This window comes from Mustela putorius, unplaced genomic scaffold, assembly GCF_011764305.1.
Source record: "Mustela putorius furo isolate JIRA1106 unplaced genomic scaffold, ASM1176430v1.1 tig00003903_pilon_pilon_pilon, whole genome shotgun sequence".
Classification (NCBI taxonomy): Eukaryota; Metazoa; Chordata; class Mammalia; order Carnivora; family Mustelidae; genus Mustela; species Mustela putorius.
Genome location: NW_025422051.1, coordinates 2958565 through 2978517, shown reverse-complemented (window position 1 = coordinate 2978517; position 19953 = coordinate 2958565). Strand labels below are relative to the sequence as shown.

The 19953-nt window shown below is 38.8% G+C and overlaps 1 protein-coding gene across 1 annotated transcript; it reads right to left on the bottom strand.

Annotated features, from left to right (window-relative positions):
* Positions 1-11006: 11006 nt before the first annotated feature.
* LOC123388595 (40S ribosomal protein SA-like) lies at positions 11007-11558 on the bottom strand. Its single transcript, XM_045068419.1, has one exon. It carries the CDS (start codon positions 11518-11520, stop codon positions 11083-11085), a length of 438 nt encoding a protein of 145 aa, XP_044924354.1. The 5' UTR covers positions 11521-11558; the 3' UTR covers positions 11007-11082.
* Between the last annotated feature and the right edge of the window lie 8395 nt (positions 11559-19953).

Sequence of the window (19953 nt, the reverse complement as noted above, 5' to 3'; positions counted from 1 at the left end):
ATTGTTATAATCCAGGATGGAGTAACAGTCTTTGCTTTCAGATTTTTGTGTACCACCGTGATTATTTCCTTGTAATAAATTTCTAGACATAGAATTATTGATCTAAAGGAGGTCACTGCATTGACAATCAAGCATTAACAATGATACACATATTCCCAATAACAAACTTTCTCATCTAAGCTCTGCATCGAGGGTTTCTGACCCTTTTTTTTACAGTCTGAAATCTAAGAACATGGTTTTCCCTATTTTAAATGCTTGAAAAAGTAAAAAGAAGAATATTTTGTGATGTTTGAAGAGTACATAAAGTTCAGACTTTAGTGTCAAATAGTAAAGTTTTATTGGAACACAGCAATACTCAATTGCTTATTTATTGTCTGTGGATGCTTTCGTGCTTGTTACTGGCTAAGTAGCTGCCAAAGAGACCAGATAGCCTGAAGATCCTGAAGTATTTACTATCTGGGCTTTAATAGGAGAGGTTTGCCAGCCCCAATCATGTCATATCTGTACAACTCTGCCAGTCACCAATGCATACGTTGGTGCTCTAAGCATGTGGGCCTTCCAAGCTTCCACTGGTGACCTCTTACCTGGCTCATGGGTGGGCGTTTCCAGCCTGGTGCTTCTGGGAGAGGTGAGGCAGACCGTGTCAGACCGTGTCTCTCATCTCCATTTGTATTTTCTCTCCCTCCCAGCCAGCTTCCTACCCAAAGGGAAGGAAGAGCAAGAAATGACTGAGGCCCAGCTGAGTTAGAGCTTATGTATTCATTTACTCCCTATTTTATTTTCCACTGGATACTTGGAACCTGGTAAGAATACATCTCATAAAATTGAAAAATAAAGGGAGGATCACAAAAAACACAAACAGATAGAAAATTGACATCAAGGAAAATTGGGATGTTGGTATGAAATTCACTTGTGTGCTTGTGAATTTGTCTCTGATCTTTCTACAACAATAGCAAAAGGGGAAATGGAGTCATTTACATGATTTGTATCGTCCACGAGGAAAACATGCCAGTTCATCAGCAGAAGGAAATATTTCATGCCATTCTCCAGGAAACAATAAAATTAGAACTCTCCCTTACTTCCTACACTAAAATAAATGCCAGGTGGATTAAAGATTTAAATATAAAAATGGAACCATCAGTGCGTGAGAAGGAAAAAATGGGAAAGTATTTATTATCTTAGACTGAAATCCTTTGTAGTGATGCCATAAAATTCTGAAGTCGTGAAAGTATCAATACACTGTGTTCATAAAATTACTGGATGCTCAATTAACCTTAAAAACCTTAAAGCCAAACGGCAAGTTGCAAAGAAAAATTTGCAACAGATGCAATCAATAACGTGCTCCTGCAAATCAATATAAAAGCCCAGCAGTTTAAAAGAAACAGGACAGAGACAATTCATAGATATGCAGATCACTTCTAAATATGTGACAATATGTTCATCCTCGGTCATAGTGAAATGCCAAAGAAAACCTGTGAAATGCTGTTTTTCATGTATCAAGTTGGAAAAGACCAGAAGGATATGTAATACACTGTTGGTGTCACAGGAAGAAGATACTGACATGGAATTAGAAGTGCAGGTGTATTGGGCACCTGTGAAAGCAAAGTGGGGAAGCAGGATTGAGCAGTGGGAGCTTCAGACCATGATGTCAACCTGACAGACTTGCCGCTAGCCCAACATAGAGCTCCAGAGCAAAGATTCACTGTTAGAGGAGTCCCACCTCGCCCTTTGAACCCCCTCATTGCTCAGTCATAGGCTGGAGACAGCCCTGAGAATAGCAGGCCCTTAGTGCTAAAGCTGAGATGAAGCCCAGCAGAGCTAACTGGAGTCTCTCCAGTAACCACACTTCTTACAGCCGGGCAATGAGTCCTTTCTAGAAGAGGAATCTGAGAGGCTCATCTCCATTTGGCTGGAGTTGACAGGTATGAGGGGAAGCCAATACTGGGGAGAAAATACAGAAGTATCTTTTTTAATCGTAGTTTTTAATTTTTATGTATTTATTATTTTAAGTAGGCTCCATGCCCAGCTTGGAGCCCATGGCGGGACTTGAACTCACGATCCTGAGATCAAGACCTGGGCTGAAATCAAGAGTAGGATGCTTAACCGACTGAGCCACCCAGGTGCCCCTAAAAATAATGAACGTTTGATTTTATAAAGTAAAATATTTCGGATTACTGCCAAACCACCTTTGAAAACAAATTTGTTTATGGATGATACGAAAGGATTATTTAGAATCACAGGCATATAGTGCAATGATGATTGTGTATAATATATAGTAGAAATATATGCTTTCTGAACTATTATTAATTAGTCTGCTGAATTTATGCTAATCAGACTAAATTATGACTATCTTTATAACTTGATTCTAATAGATAATGGGCATAATTTAGTCAGATACTATATAGAATGTTAGTAATGAAGCCATATATTTAATGTATGGAATTAAATATTCTAACCAATCCTCTGTGGTCTTTTTTCTGTAAAAGGATGAGAGAATAAATATTTTAGGCTTTGCAAACCATTAAAAGACATCAGGTAATGGAATGGATAAAAAAAGCAAGACCCATCATTTCAGACCAAAGACATCTGCACATGGGAAGTGAGGGGATGGAGAAACATCGCTCATGCAAATGGATGTCAAAAAAAGCAGGGGATGCATCTGGGTGGCTCAGTCAGTTAAACATCTGCCTTCAGTTCAGGGTTCTGGGATTGAGCCCCACACTGGGCTCCCTTCTTCCTCCTCTGTTTCTCCCCATGCTCATGTTCTCTCTCTCTCTCCCTCCCTCCTCTCTCAAGTAAATAAATAAAATCCTTATTTTTTATTATTTTTAAATTTATTTTTATTATGTTATATTAGGCACCATAGAGTACATCATTAGTTTTTTTTAAGATTTTTTATTTATTTTTTAATAAACATATAATGTATTATTAGCCCCAGGGGGACAGGTCTGTGAATCGCCAGGTTTACACACTTCACAGCACTCACCATAGCACATACCCTCCCCAATGTCCATAACCCCACCACCCTCTCCTTACCCACCTCCCCCCGGCCACCTTCAGTTTGTTTCATGATATTAAGAGTCTTACAGTTTGTCTCCCTCCCGATCCCATCTTTTTTTCATTTATTCTTTTCCTACCCCCCAAACCCCCCACGTTGCATCTCCACTTCCTCATATCAGGGAGATCATATGATAGTTGTCTTTCTCCGATTGACTTTCGCTAAGCATAAATACCCTCTAGTTCCATCCATATCATCGCAAATGGCACGTTTTCACTTCTTTTGATGTCTGCATAGTATTCCATTGTATATATTATACCACACCTTCTTTATCTATTCATCTGTTGATGGACATCTAGGTTCTTTCCATAGGTTGGCTATTGCTACTATAAACATTTGGGTGTGCATGCCCCTTTGGATCACTATGTTTGTATCTTTAGGGTAAATACCCAGTAATGCAGTTGCTGGGTTGTTAGGTAGCTCTATTTTCAGCTTTTTGATGAATCTCCATGCTGTTTTCCAGAGTGGTTGCACCAGCTTGCATTCTCACCAATAGTGTGGGTTGTGGGTTCCCCTTTCTCTGCATCCTCACCAGCATCTGTCATTTCCTGACGTGTGAATTTTAGCCATTCTGACTGGTGTGAGGTGGGATCTCATTGTGGTTTTGATTTGTATTTCCCTGATGCCGAGTAGTGTGGAGCACTTTTTCATGTGTCTGTTGGCCATCTGGATGTCTTCTTTGCAGAAATGTCTGTTCATGTCCTCTGTCCATTTCTTGATTGGATTATTTATTCTTTGGGTTTTGAGTTTGCTAAGCTCTTTATAGATTTTGGATACTAGCCCTTTATCTGATATGTCGTTTGCAAATATCTTCTCCCATTCTGTCAGTTGTCTTTTGGTTTTGTTAACTGTTTCCTTTGCTGTGCAAGCTTTTGATCTTGATGAAGTCCCAATAGTTCATTTTTGCCCTTGCTTCCTTTGCCTTTGGTGATGTTCCTAGGAAGAAGTTGCTGTGGCTGAGGTCGAAGAGGTTGCTGCCTGTGTTCTCCTTAAGGATTTTGATGGATTCCTTTCCCATATTGAAGTACATCATTAGTTTTTGATGTGGTGTTCCATGATTCATTGTTTGCATATAACACCTAATGCTCCAGGCAATACATGCTCACTTTAATACCTGTCACCGGGGTAACCACTTTCCCCAGCCCCCTCCCCTCTAAAACCCTCAGTTTGTTTCTCAGAGTCCATAGTCTCTCATGGTTCATCTGTCCCTCCGATTCCCTCCCCCTTCATTTTCCCTTTCCTTCTCCTAATGTCCTCCATGCTATTCCTTATGTTCCACAAATGAAAACAAGTTCCAAAAGAAAGCTGGGGTTGCAATCCTTACTTTGGACAAAATAGACTTTTTAAAAAGACTCAACAAGAGACAAAGAAGGACACTTTATACTTAATAAGGGGACAATCCAACAAGAAGATATAACTATTACAAATATTTATGCATCCAACCTGGGAGCACCCAAATACATAAAACAGTTAATAACAAAAGTAAAGGAACTAATCAACCATAATACAATAATAGTAGAGTATCTTAACATCCCACTTATATCAATGGACAGATCATCCAAACAGAAAATAAAAAAAGGAAACAATGACTTTGAGTGACACACTCAGGTGGATATAACAGGTACATTCAGAACATTCCATTCTAAAACAGCAGAATACACATTCTTTTCAAATGTACATGGAACATTTCCCAGAATAGATCACATATCAGCCCACAAAACCAGTCTTAACATTTTTCTAGATATGTCTCCTAAAACAAGGGAAATAAAAGCAAAAATAAACTATTAGGACTACATCAAACAAAAAACATCCATACAGCAAAGGAAATAACCAATAAAACTAAAAGACAACCCACTGAATGGGAGGAAATACTTGCAAATGATTTGATAATCAGTTAGTATTTAAAATATATAATGATTTATAAAACTCCACACCAAAAAACCCCACCAAATAATCCAATTAAAAATAAGCAGAAGAGGGCGCCTGGGTGGCTCAGTGGGTTAAGCCGCTGCCTTCGGCTCAGGTCATGATCTCAGGGTCCTGGGATCGAGTCCCACATCGGGCTCTCTGCTCAGCAGGGAGTCTGCTTCCCTTCCTCTCTCTCTGCCTGCCTCTCTACCTACTTGTGATCTCTCTCTGTCAAATAAATAAATAAAAATCTTTAAAAAAAAATAAGCAGAAGAGATGAACAGACATTTCTCCAAAGAAGACATATAAATGGCCAACAGACACATGAAAAGATGCTCAACATCACTTACTAGTAGGTAAATGCAAATCAAAACTACAATATCACCGCATCCCTGTCAGAATGACACAAATCAACACAAGAAACAAGTGTTGGCAGGGATGTGGAGGAAAATGAACGCACACTGTAGGTGGGAATGCAATTCTGATGCAGTCACTGTGGCAAACAGTATGGAGGTTCGTCAAAATTAAAAATTTTTTTAAAAATTAAAATTTAAAATAGAACTACTCTATGATCCAGTAATCAGCCTACTGGGTATTTACCTAAAAGATACAAAAACACTAATTCAAAGGTATGTATGCGTTCCTAAATTTATTGCAGCATTATTTATAATAACCAAACTATGGAAGCAGCCCAAGTGTCCACAGATAGAGGAATGGATAAAGTGGTATACACACACACACACACACACACACACTCATGTGCGCACATGCACACACACACACAATGGAATAGTATTCAGCCATAAAAAGAATGAACTCTTGCCATTTGCAATGACGTGGATGGAGCTAGAGAGTATAATGCTAAGGGAAATAAGTCAGTCAGAGAAAGACAAATATGATTTCACTCCCATGTGGAATTTAGGAAAAAAACAAATGAACAAAGGAAAGAAACAAAAGACAAACCAAGAACCAGTCTCTTAATTATAGAGAACAAACTGATGGTTACCAGAGGGGAGGTAGGTGGGGGAATGGGTGACATAGGTGAAGGGGATTAAGAGTACACTTAAACTGATATGCATTGAGTAAATATGGAAGTATTGAATCACCATATTGTACACCTAAAACATAACACTATATGTTTACTACACTTAAATTAAGGTAAAAAATATAAACAAGTATCAATGTGAATCATGATGTCTTTTATGGTTAAAAAGTAGTTATTTCCTAGCTCTGTTTATGGAAAAGACTTAGAAGCAATGGTCAATGCAGTGGCCTTGAGCATTCCCAGTATCTGGATGGGAGCCTATATATACCATTACTCACTAAAAGCAATCAGGGAGTGATTTTATGACTGTAAAAGGAAGTGTATAAAATTGTATCGGACCATCATGTTATTCCAGCTGGCTAGGAAGCTTTCAAAGACTACTATTGTCATGTCAAAATAACTCAGAAACCAACTGAAGAAGCTTCCACTGGTGAAAGATGGGACAATTTGAGCATCATTAGGGATAACTGCAATGGTTCAAGGCACATTAAATATGTTTAAATCCAGGAGTTCATATTGATATAAAAACAACTCCTATGTCACATTTAGAAATGCTTATAAACCATTTCATTAATTTAAAATTTGCTTAAATACAGGGAAAGAATCAAACATTTATTCTGCTTTTTCGTATCATTTTTGATCAAAGCTAGCAGTTGATGAGAGAAAGCCTTTCTTCATAAAAGTACTTTTATAACAAGTGAAGAAGAGTGATAGAATATCATTATTTTGTAAACCATTGTGAGTTAATGTTATTAGGCAATAACTACCAATTACTAATAAAATCACCAAAAAATGACAGACAGGGGAGCCTGGGTGGCTCAGTGGGTTAAAGCCTCTGCTTTCAGCTCAGGTCATGATCCTAGGGTCCTGGGATCGAGCCCCGCATCGGGCTCTCTGCTCGGTGGGGAGCCTGCTTCCTCCTCTCTCTCTGCCTGCCTCTCTGCCTACTTGTGATCTCTCTCTGTCGAATAAATAAAATCTTTAAAAAAAAAAAATGACAGACAGCCTAACATCCCAACTTGAAGAAAGCACATTGGTCACACCACCTCTGAAGCATAAATGACATAAATGACAGAAAATTGAATCAGAATCTTATCAATAGATCTACCCACCAATTGACCAGAAATGTAGAAAACAGAGGAACATATAAACTAATACTGTGGGGTGCGTTTGGAAATCCATTCCAAATACATTCATTGAAGGTCTTCAAAACTATCTCTTTTCATCAACAAATACATACAAGGAGGGATAAAAGAGGTGGATAAGGAGTACATAAATTAAGAAATTTAAGAAATATATCACCTAACTATAACATGTGAGACTTATTTGCATCATGATTCAAACCATTCATTTAAAAATGTATAATACAAATGGGGACATTTGAACACTAGACACTTGCTGATAATCTGGGATTATAAATTTTTTAGGTGTGGTAATGATATTATTTTCAAAGGTGCCCTTATTTGGAGGAGTAACATAAAACATAACTAAGAAGAAAGTATAGGGTGTCTGGAATTTGCTTTGAAATAATCCAGGGGAAAGAGGGCAGGGATATAGGAAAAAAAGTTCATACCTTGTATTCGGCTGTTATGTTTCCAGTCATAACAGTTTCCTCTCCTTTTTAATGAAATTGATTTTGTAAAGAATTCTGGTTATCAGGTCTAGTAGAATGTCCCATAACCTGGATTCAACTGACTTTTTTCATCATGGAGTCTTTGAATTTGTTTTTCCATTCTCGGTATTTCTTGTAAATGTGACCTAGCTCTGGATGCTAGATTAAATTTAAATTAATTTTTTTTTATCACGCTTCATGTGTGGTATCGTGGGCTTCCTATTGTCTTGTATTCTTGTTGATAGACATAATGTCTGTTACCCCATCTTTAGTGATGCTATGATGTTAATGTAGATTCAATGATATCAGCTAAGTTTTGAATTAATGTGAAATTGTTTACAATATTCTATACATCTTTTTTTTTAAAGATTTTATTTATTTATTTGACAGAGAGAGAGATCGCAAGTAGGTGGAGAGCCAGGCAGGGGGCGGGGGGAAGCAGGCTCCCTGCTGAGCAAAGAGCCCCATGGGGCTCGATTCCAGGACCTTGAGGTCATGACATGAGCCGAAGGTAGAGGCTTTAACCCACTGAGCCACCTGCGCACCTCTCTATACATCTTTTAAAGTAAATGTTACATGTAGTTATTTCTCCCTTTTCATTTTATTTTCAGGTTGATTTTCCTCTCCCTTTGTTCAGAACGAGCTCATTTTTCTTTAAATTTTTTTTTTAATGAGGGATAATCTCAAATATACATCAAAGTGGAGAAAATAGTACAATAACTCTGTCTTGCACTTACTGTTCAACTTCAACAAGTTTCAACCTTTTGCCAGTCTTTGAACTGAAATTTTTAAAAATCCCTCTCTCTCTCTGTCTCTCTCTGTCAAATAAATAAATTAAATCTTAAAAAAGAAAGAAAGAAAGAAAAGGAGGGGGTACCTGGGGGGCTCATTCGGTTGGGCTGGGCGTCTACCTTTGGCTTGGGTCGTGATGCCAGTGTCCTGGGACTGAGCCTCACACCAGGCTCCTTCCTTGGTGGGGAGCCTGTTTCTCCCTCTCTCTCTGCCTGCCACTCCTCCTGTTTGTGCTCTCTCTCTCTCTCTCAGTCTCTCTCTGTACCAAGTAAGTAAATAAAATACTTTTTAAAAAAAGATAAAAATTCTTTAATTTGGAATCATTTTAGATTTCCAAAAAAGGTGCAAAGATAATAGGAAGTGTTTCCGTGTATCCCTTACCCAATTTCTCTCATTATTAAGATCTTGCATTTCCATGGTATTTTTCCAAAAATGAAATAATTATTCAACGGATGAAGGATAAAGAAGATGTGATACACCCCCCCACACAATGGAATATTATTCAGCCATCAGAAAGGATGAATACTTACCATTTACACTGATGTGGATGGAATTAGAGGGTATTATGCTGTAAGTGAAATAAGTCAGTCAGAGAAAGACAATTATCATATGGTTTTATTCATATGTGGAATATAAGAAACAGGGCAGAGGACTGTACATGATGGGATGAGCACTGGGTGTTATATGCAACTGATAAATTATTGAACACTATATATGAAACTAATGATGTACTATAAGTTGGCTAATTGAATTTAAAACGAAACAAAACAAAAGCAAATAAACCCAAACTGATACACTGCTAGTAACAAAACTCAAAACTTTATTTGGATTTCACCAGTTTTTTCCACTGATGTTCTTTTTCTGTTCTAGAATCCAGTCCAGGTACCATACAGGATTTAGTTGTCATGTCTCCTCAGTCTCCTGTGGTCTGTGACAGATTCTCACTCCCTCCTTGTCTTTCATGATCTTGACAGCCTTGTGAAGTACTGGCCAGATGTCCTGTAGAATGTCCCCCAATCTGGGTATGTCTGACGTTTTTCTCTTGATTAGACTAGATTATGAGTATGAGGAAAGGGATAACAGTAAGAAGGTGTTTTGTGGGTTTTATGGGTTGTTTGGGTTTGTTTTTAGAAGTTTTATTTATTTATTTGATACAACAAAAGAGCAGGAGAGTGCCAGCAGTTGGAGCAGCAGAGGAAGAAGGAGAAGCAGGCCACCCACCGCAGAGAAGGGAGCCCCATGTGGGACTCGCTCCCGGTACCCAGGGATCACGCCTGGAGCAGAAGGCAGTCGTTTAACCAACTGAGCCACCCAGGAGCCCCAGTAGAGGATATTTTTTGCATGGTGACTCTTTAGACAGTTAGTGTCCTGCCCCCCGCCTTCATCTTTAAAGGAGACTCAAGTTCTGTCCTGTGCAGATGGGAAGGGTCAAGAACTATCTGGCTCCAGCACCTCTCAGTTAGGGCAAGTCAAAGTAGACCAACATCAAAAAAATCTCTCCTGATATTTTGTAAAACCATTACATTCTAGTTCTTTCTAATGCTTTGGGGATTTAGTTTTGTTTTGTTTTTTGAGCAAATCAGGTCTCAATTTATAGTGCTCTGTGTGATGGTTATTTGTCTTTCTGCCCAGAAAGATATTTCTTTATCTTATCTGGCTCAGAATCAGTCCTGCCTCTCTGTACCGATACTCTTGGACGCCTCACTTCCTCAGCCTGCTTTGTTTTTCCAACAGAGTTTAACACCACCCAGCATATAATTTGCAATCAGTCCAATTTCTGCCGTCCACCAATAGAATGTAACTTCTCCACTTCTGCTCTGGTTTGTGATCATTCACTGATGAATCCTCAGTGCTATGTATCGAGATAGTTGAATGGATTTAATAAACGAGTGAGCCAGAGATAGAGGCCTAAACGCAGGCCGGCCGGGGCGGGGGGCGGGGCGCTGGGCGCTGAAACACAGGTGTTTTGCCAGCAGGAGGAGCTCCAGGGTATGTGCGTGGAATGGAACCTTTCATTAGCTAGCCCTTTGCGGTGCACAGCGGAATTCTAGCCAAATTCTAGCCAACGCTTCTCCAGCCCGTGCACCTGAAACCCCCGAGGATCTTTGTTTAGGATATTGCTCGTTTTTATTCAGGAGGTCTGGATTGGGACTCAAGATTCTTCATTTCTACCATGTTCCCAGGTCACGCTGTTGGTTCGCACAGCACACGTGGATTAGCAACACTGTACGACTATCTCCCAGGTGTATTAAGGAATAGTATCATCCCCAATAATTCCAAAACTTAGTTTTTGTGTTATTTTTTTTCCAGAGAAGCGTAGTGCTTGGGAGAGTTTAGGCTTTGGAGCCCTATCGACCTGCATTCAAATCCCGACTCAGCCACTTTCCCACAGGTCATGTTAATAACCCTGTTTTAGGTTAATATCAACTCTGTGCCCAAGTTTCCCCAGCTATTACGTGGGAGAAATAATATGCAGTTGGCAGAATTAAGAGAGTTAAATGGACAAATGCAGGTTAGTTCTCAGAGGGATCTCTAGCACATAGCGAGGTAATGGCACTTTAAAATAATATGAATATAGTAGAGTACTTGACTTTTTTTCGACTTTTACAAACTGTTTATTTTCCATCAACGTTATTTCCATTTTGTTTGCGTTTGTGGAAGAGCAGCTTAAGACCACTCAGTGGTTGTTCCTACCCATTCAGTGGCCCGAGCAGTGGGCGCTCCAGTCTTCAGAGGGAACTGCTGAGCAGACACAGAGCGCACCTGCGCGACTTCAGACCAGTCTGCAACTTCAGGCTGAGTAGCCGTGAACTCAGGAGCTGGAGCCATCCATTCACCCTGGAGTTCTTCCTTGGTCACAGCCTTTTCAGCACCGGCCTGCTCTTCCTTTTCAGTCTCTTCAGGATCTCTGTAGAAGTAGAGATCAGGCATGGCCTCCCACGGGTGTTCATGGGAAATGGTGCCACACAGGCGCAGAACTTCCCTGGCCAGCATCCACCACATCAGACCCACAAAGCGAGCTCCCTTGTTGTTGCAAGGGATGACAATGTCCACATAGCGCAGAGGAGAGTCTGTTACACAGAGCAATGGTTGGCAGGTTACCATAAGACGCCTCTGTGAGAGGCTGGTGGTCAGCCCTGGGATCAGTAACCACGAGAAGTCTGGGCTCTCGGAAGGCTGCATGGATCTGGTTAGTGAATGTTCCAGGAGTGAAGCAGCCGGCAACAGGAGCGGCTCCAGTAGCAGCAGCAAATTTCAGCATAGCTCTCCGGCCAGTATTCCTGGAGTATTCTGTGAGAGGCTGGTGGTCAACCCTGGGAACAGTAATCACCAGAAGTCCAAGAGGTTGCATTACTACTGGCTGATGATTGGTGGCAAAACAAGAGGACAGATACTACCACCTGATCAAGGTGGGGGGGGCATGGGGAGGGGTATGAGGTTGACCTGACAGCTATATATTCTTTTTTTTATTATTATTAAAGCATTTTAATTTTTTCAAATTTATTTTTAATTTATTTTCAGCATAACAGTATTCATTATTTTTTCACCACACCCAGTGCTCCATGCAGTCCGTGCCCTCTATAATACCCACCACCTGGTACCCCAACCTCCCACCCCTCCCACTTCAAACGCCTCAGATTGTTTTTCAGAGTCCATAGTCTTTAATCTGGAACTGTTAATCTCTTCCTCATGGACAGCAAGACTCAGAGTCCTCTTTTCTGATGCTGGGTGAGACATGACTACCCTGAATTCTTTTTTTTAATTAAAAAAATGTTAAGTTAATTTTTAATTTTTAAAAAGATTTTATTTATTTGTCAGAGAGAGAGAGAGAGTGCACAAGCAGGGAGAACAGCAGCAGAGGGAGAAGCAGGCTCCCCGCTGTGCAAGGAGCCCAATGTGGGGATCGATCCCTTAGCCGACTGAGCCACCCAGAGGTCCATGGTTAATTTTTTAGTTGGGGGGGAGGGAGAGGAAGAGAGAGAGAAGCCTACCAACCTGAGAGCATGACCTGAGCCAAAATCAAGAGCTGAGCCACCCAGGCATCCCTCCACTGTCCTGAATTCTTATGACAGCAGTGTGTGACTGTGTAGGGAGAAAGGAAGAGCTCAAAATTAGAGTGTGGCAGCATCCAGGCTTATGACTGTGAAATGTGGGAAACCTGGGTTCTCTTGGCTTCACTGTCTCAGCAGCCCATCTCCTGAAAAAGACACAGGGGAGGAAATAATGATGTCTGGGTTGATGAAAAATCTGTGGCAAGTGAATAAGAATTTTATCTCTCTCCAAAAGGTAGACATCAGGTAGACATTTATCTTTTGCCTGGCTGGGAGTTTCCTGAAACTGAATTCCTGACCATGTTTTGCCAGGTCTCTGGGCTTCTTGTGGGTAGGGAGGGACTACAAAGAAATGTTCCCATTTTTTCTCCTGAAAGAGCAGGACATCAACCATGCAAGCTCAGCTTAATCTCAGTGAGAGACCTATTTATGTTCTTTAAATTTAACACTTTCGTATGGGCTCTTAATCGATTTCTCTCTACTGGCGATTTCTGAGAAAAATTTCTTTTTGTTAACCTCAGTCTCAACTGTCATAGAGTCATTGTTAGTAAATTACCTAAAATGTCTCCACCTTATCCCTGTCATTGCCAATATGCCCATACAGCCTAGGTTCTCCAAGTCGGCCTTTGCTCATGATTGTATCCCCCCCCCCCCAATATAGGTTCTGTATTCTGAATTTGGAAGAAATCTATATTGGCCACACTGACTTTTTTTTTGTGCATGACATCCCCATGACTTACTTATTTTATAACTGTAAGTTTATACCTTTTGACCCCTGCACTGACTTTTGAGTCTTCATCCTGGCATTTCTTTTTCCATGTTTTAAATGTTTGTCAGGTTTGTTTAAGATTGAGGCTCTACTTAAGCACCCGGGGTCAACCTCTCAGCAGGACTTATTTAGAAACCAGCCATGCAACGACCTGAACATGGTTAAGAATCACATGCAGTGATTCTTGGTCCTTTGCATTAAGAGAATCCTGGAAAGGCCCTGAATTAGAAAAATTCATCTTTGGCTGCTCCCCCCCACCCCTGCCCCCGTCAAAATCCAGGTGCTTATTCCTGGAGCCTGTGAATGTTACCTTAGATAGCAAAAGAAAGAAAGAGAGAGAGAAAGAAAGATAGAAGGAAAGGAAGGAAGGAAGGAAGGAAGGAAGGAAGGAAGGAAGGAGAAAAGAAAGAAAAGACTTCGGAGATGTGATTAAGTTAAGAATCTTGGGATGGAGAGAATATACTGGATTATCCCCGTGCACCTAAATGTAATGACCAATGCCTTTATATGAGGGAAGGTGAGGGAGATTTAACTACAGAAGAGGTGAAGGTGACGTGATGACAGAAGCAGGCATTGAAGAGGGAGGATGGGTCTGCAAGCCAAGGTACACAGGCAGCCACTACAAGCTGGAAAAGGTAAGAAAACGGGTTCTCCCCTCAGAACCTCCAGAAAGAATGAGCCATGCCAAAACCTTGATTTTAGCCCCAGTCAAACCAACTTCAGACTACTGACCTCCACAACTGTAAGGTAATCAATTTGTGTTGTTTTAAGCCACTAAGTTTGTGGTAATTTGTGAAAGAGGCAACAGGAAACTAATACACCTTCTAAGAACTGGGGAAGTCATTTAAGCACTGGAATTCACTCAGGAGAAACCAGGAAATATACTATGAATCTTATAAACTTAGCTTAAAACACATTTTTACTGAAAATTCACATATGTAGTTCCATTAATTTGACACAGATATCGAGTGTTTATAAAATAATTCAGCCATAAACAATTATAAAATCTCTGTATGAAAATAATGGGCATAATAGAGCCTTACTGAAGAAGAATTACCCTTTCAACTTGGAAAAAAATTTAAGGCAGGAGCCATATACATGCAGAGGAAATCATTAAAAAATATAATGTCCATCATAGACATAACAGAAGGACAGAACTCCAATGAAGGGAATGAATAGAAGAATGTCTCCAGTTATCACTCATCTCTTCATCAATAGGAGAGACTGTTCTGAAGAGAAACCCAATGAATATAATGATTTTTGAAGTTTTCCACATGAGCTCTAACTTCACTCAGCACAAGAGAATAAATACCAGGGTGAAGGCCTATGAAAATGCCATGAATTTGGGAAAGCATGAAGATTTACACTAGATAAAAACCTTATGAGTATAACTGGCGTGGAACAGATTTCAGTTTGAGGGCTCAGGATTAATACACACTGGGGAGAAACCCTATGAATGCAAAATTTGTGAGAAAAACTTTGGTAATTCCTCTTCCCTCAAGAAACACAGGAGAACTCATAAGGGAAGGAAACTATAGAGGCTTTCAATTCCTGTTGCACATGAGAATTTAAAATGGGAGAGAGACCTTGTAAATGTTATAATGTAATTTTTTAAATAAATAAATGTAATAAATGCAAAATATAGATACTCATATATAAATATATATTTATATGTTATATTTATTTTATATATTTATATAAAAATATCTACTATATTCACATATAAATATATATTATATATTTATATATAATATATAACAATGTTATATATTATTATATCATAACATTATGTTATATAATATTTAATGTATAAATATATAATATATGAATTAACATGTAATATATTGATATATAAAATAAGATATTTATATATAAATATAAAAATAAAATAAATATTTATATATAAATATATAAAAACATATAAAATATATAAATTTATATGCAAATTTATACATTATAAATATAGATTTATAAATAACTTATATTTATATAAATAAACAATATATAAAATATATTTATATAATTTATATATAAATATATATTTACATAAATAAATGTAAGAAATGTTTTTATATAAATAAATGTAATTGTTTTATATGAATGTAATTGTTTTTGTCAGCATCTCACCTTCAGAATGGACCACTAGGTCATTAATTTTTCTTCTTTTGCAATGTAAACATTTAAGACTATAAACAACCCTTTAACTAACTCTTCAGCTACAACACACAAGACTTATTATGTATCATTTTCATTAGGATTTCATACCAGGGCGACTGCGTGGCTCACTTGGTTGGGAGACTGCCTTCAGCTCGGGTCATGATCCTGAAGTTTCCAGATCCGGTCCCGCATTGGGCTACCTGCTCGACCCAGAGGCTGCTTCTCTCTCTGACCCTCCCCTTTCTCATGCTCTCTATCATTCTCTCTCTCTCGAGTAAATAAATAAAATCTTTTTTTTAAAAAGGGTTTCATGGGACGCCTGGGTGGCTCAGTTGGTTGAGCAGCTGCCTTCGGCTCGGGTCATGATCCCGGCGTCCTGGGATCGAGTCCCACATCGGGCTCCTTGCTCCGCAGGGAGCCTGCTTCTCCCTATGACTCTGCCTGCCACTCTGCCTGTGCTCGCTCTTGCTCTCTCTCTCTCTGACAAATAAATAAATAAAATATTTTTTAAAAAAAGGGTTTCATTCCAAATGTCAAATTTCCATAATGATGACTTAAGTTATCTCAAATTTTATGTGCTCTTTGATATATGTATATTTCAATTACATTTTTGTTTTGTAATATCAAACTGTATAAAGAACATTATCTTCATTAAATTGACTCTTTGTTATTTTTTAGGACTTGATGTCTGTTCTAGTATGGCAAATGCTTCTAGCTACTTACCTATTAACCATTCTCCTCTTTTTCCATGCTTAGAGAACACTGATTTTTCTCAGCCTAGTACTGCGTGTTATTATGAATAAACTCCCAGTCATTTTTTGCAGCATAAGAACCACAATTCTGGCCAATGAGAAATTGGCACAGATCACTTGGTACTTCAAGGAAAATCCTAAAAATAGAATTGTATCATCAGGCTTATTCTCGTCACATTTTTTCTTTGCCCTTTCCCATATATATTTTTTTTCCCCTGTCAGGAAAGTGGGCACAATGCCATGGTTGGAGGAGCTATCTTATACTCACAAGGATAATCTTAGTCTGCTTGGGTTGCTATAACAAAATACCATAAGCTAGTGGCTTATAAACAACAGAAATTTCTTTCTCACGGTTCTGGAGGCGGGAAGTCCAAGATCAGGGAGGCAGCATACTTAGGTTCTAGTGAGAGCACCCTTCTGAATTACACGACTGACTTCTCATTGTATCCCCACATGGCTGAAAGCAGAACAGAGGAAGCAAGGTTTCTCATGACTCTTATAAAGGCACTGATCCCACTCATGAGCACTCCACCTTTATGACCTTACGAAATCCACGTGAGAGATAATGGTGATTTGTATGATGGCGGCAGCAGTGGATGGGGGCAATAAGTTGTAGGATTCTGGATAAATTTTGAAGACAGACATGATAGTTTTTCTGATGGGTTGGATGTGGCATGTTGGAGGGAAAAAAAAGAAGTCAAGAACAACACAGAAGAAGGGGCCAAGTATTTCTCTCATGAGCAAATAAAAATATTAGAGTTTTCAGTTCCTTAAGAGAAGAGATTATGGGAACACCAGTCTTGGATGGTGTTGGTGGGGAGAAAGGAGCTTGGTTGTTAACATGTTAAGTTAGACATGCCTACGCGGAACCTAAGTGAAAGATGTCTGCGTGTAGTTTTCCAAGAGTCTAAATATAAACCTGTAGATATAAATTCAAAGGTCTTGGTCTAAAAATAGTACTTCAAGCCATGAGATTAAATGATATTACCTAGAGCAGCCACTCCGGAGAACAGTGTGGAGGTTCCTCAAAAAGTTAAAAATAGATCCATCCTATGACCCAGCAACCGCACTACTAGATATTTATCCAAAGGACACAAAAATAGTGATTTGAAAGGACACATGCACCCCAATGTTTATAGCAGCAATGTCCACAATAGCCAAAATACAGAAAGAACTCAGATGTCCATCAACAGATGAATGGATAAAGAAGATTTGGTGTGTATCTATATAAAGAAGATGGATGTGGTGGTGGATATATAAAGAAGATGTTATATATATATATATATATATATATATATATATATATTCCAATATATTGGCATATTACCCAGCTATCAAAAAGAATGAACTCTTGCCATTTATCATGATGTGGATGGAGCTAGAGGTCACTATGCTAAGCAAAATAAGTCAGTTAGAGAAAGACAAATACCATATGATTTCATTCATATGTGGAATTTAAGAAACAAATCAGAAGAATGTAGAGGAAGGGAAGGAAAAATAAAATAAGATTAAAACAGAGAGGGAAGCAAACCATAAGAGACTTTTTAGAGAATGATTGTTTATTTGACAGAGAGAGAGCGAGCGAGCACAAGCAGGGGGAGGGGCAGAGGGAGAAGCAGGCTCCCCATTGTGCAGGGAGCCTGATTTGGGACTCAATCCCAGGACTCAATCCCAGTTGAGCCACACAGGTGTCCCACCATAAGAGACTCTTAACTATAGGGAACAAACAGAGGGTTGCTGGAGGGGAGGAGGGTGGGGGGATGGAATAACTGGGAGATGGACATTAAGGAGGGCAAGTGATGGAATGAGCACGGGCTGTTGTATGCAACTGATGAATCACAAAATTCTATCCCTGAAACTAATAATACAGTGTATGTTAACTAAATTGAATTTAAATAAAAACATTTTTTAAAGTACTATTACCTAGAAAGTGTGTATAGATGTCCTAGCAACAGCAATCAGACAACAAAGAGAAATAAAAGGTATCCAAATTGGCAATGAAGAAGTCAAACTCTCTCTCTTCGCAGATGACATGATTCTGTATATGGAAAACCCAAAAGACTCCACCCCCAAACTACTAGAACTCATACAGCAATTCAGCAATGTGGCAGGATACAAAGCCAATGTGCAGAAATCAGTGGCTTTCTTATACACGAACAATGAAAATACAGAAAGGGAAATTAGAGAATCGATTCCATTTACTATAGCACCAAGAACCATAAGATACCTGGGAATAAAGCTAACCAAAGAGGTAAAGGATCTGTACTCGAGGAACTACAGAACACTTATAAAAGAAATTGAAGAAGACACAAATAGATGGAAGACCATTCCATGCTCTTGGATCGGAAGAATAAGCATTGTTAAAATGTCTATACTGCCTAGATGGGAAAGAGAAGAGGCCTGGGGACTGTGCCCTGGGGTACTTTAACTTTGGCAAGTAGGAGAGATGAAGAGTAACCAGCAAAGGAGATTGAGAGAGTAGCCCATGAGGAATAAGAGAAATAGAGGAGACATAAAAAAATCATATCTAAGAAGGCAAGTGATTTAATGTGTTTCAAGAAGAGAGGGATCAACTTTATCCAATGTTGACAGGTCAGGTAAAATGAGTTTCCTTTGAATTTAGCTTTATGAAGATCATTGGTGTCTTTGCCAAAACCTGAATCAGTAGTTATAGGGGCAAAATCTTTATTGGAGTGGGTTAGAGAGAAAATTGAAGGATAGGAATTGGAGACAATGAACATAAATGGCAATTCTTTTTTGCCCTTACCGGTATTTCAATTAATATCAAGTATAACTGTACAAACTTTTTTGTTATTGTTTATTTTGTATATCTTTTTAATTCTTTTTTATTGTGGCAAAATATGCATAACATAAAATGTACCATTTTAACCATTCTTTTTCCATTACTTTACTATCTGGGAACTGAGGTTTTTGTGGTGTATTTTGCAAATAGATGAACATGACAGGATTTAAAATTTTCTAGTTTTTTGTACTATTTTGATACAGGTAAAATATTCACAAACGTTTATGTGGTTACAAATTCTTTTTTTTAAAGATTTTATCTTTTATTTGATAGACGGAGATGACAAGTAGGCAGAGAGGCAGGCAGAGGGAGAGGAGGAAGCAGGCTCCCCGCTGAGCAGAAAGCCCGATGCCTGGGATCATGACCTGAGCCAAAGGCAGAGGCTTTAACCCACTGAGCCACCCAGGCGCCCCGTGGTTATAAATTCTTGAAAGCTCAAATAGCCTTTACAAGAATAAACACAAACAACTTACAAATCAGAACAGAGAAAATGGAATGAGAGAAAATTAAGAACAAAAATGTTTGGCCCAAAAAGGGCTAGAAATAAAGGGAAAAAGCAAATACAAGTAGAAAAATAGGACAAATAGAGAGCATACAATAAAATGGTAGAAATAAATTCAAACATGTCAATAATCCCAGTAAGTGTAATAGACTAAACTCACCAGCTAAAAGATAAATATTGGCACTGGGATTTTTAAAAAGTGCAAGTTACAATCTGGAGACATCTAAAACATAAGGACAGAAAAGTTGAAAGTCGAAGGATGGTGTAATTATATTAATAGCAGACAATATAGACATTATGGTCAAAATACTAAAAGAGAATAACTGGATAATGGTTTAAAAAAGCTCTAATCACTAAAAAGTCATAATTTTAGAACCATATGCACTATGGTCTCAAAATATATAAGACAAAACTTGATGCAAATGCTAGGGAAAAAATGGGAAATATGTGATACCACAATTTACCTGTCTCAGCTGTCACTTGGTATCACTTGATCACAGCTA

Excerpts from the sequence above, each read along its gene's own strand:
- LOC123388595 (XM_045068419.1), bottom strand. The coding sequence starts at position 11,520 with ATGGTAACCTGCCAACCATTGCTCTGTGTAACAGACTCTCCTCTGCGC.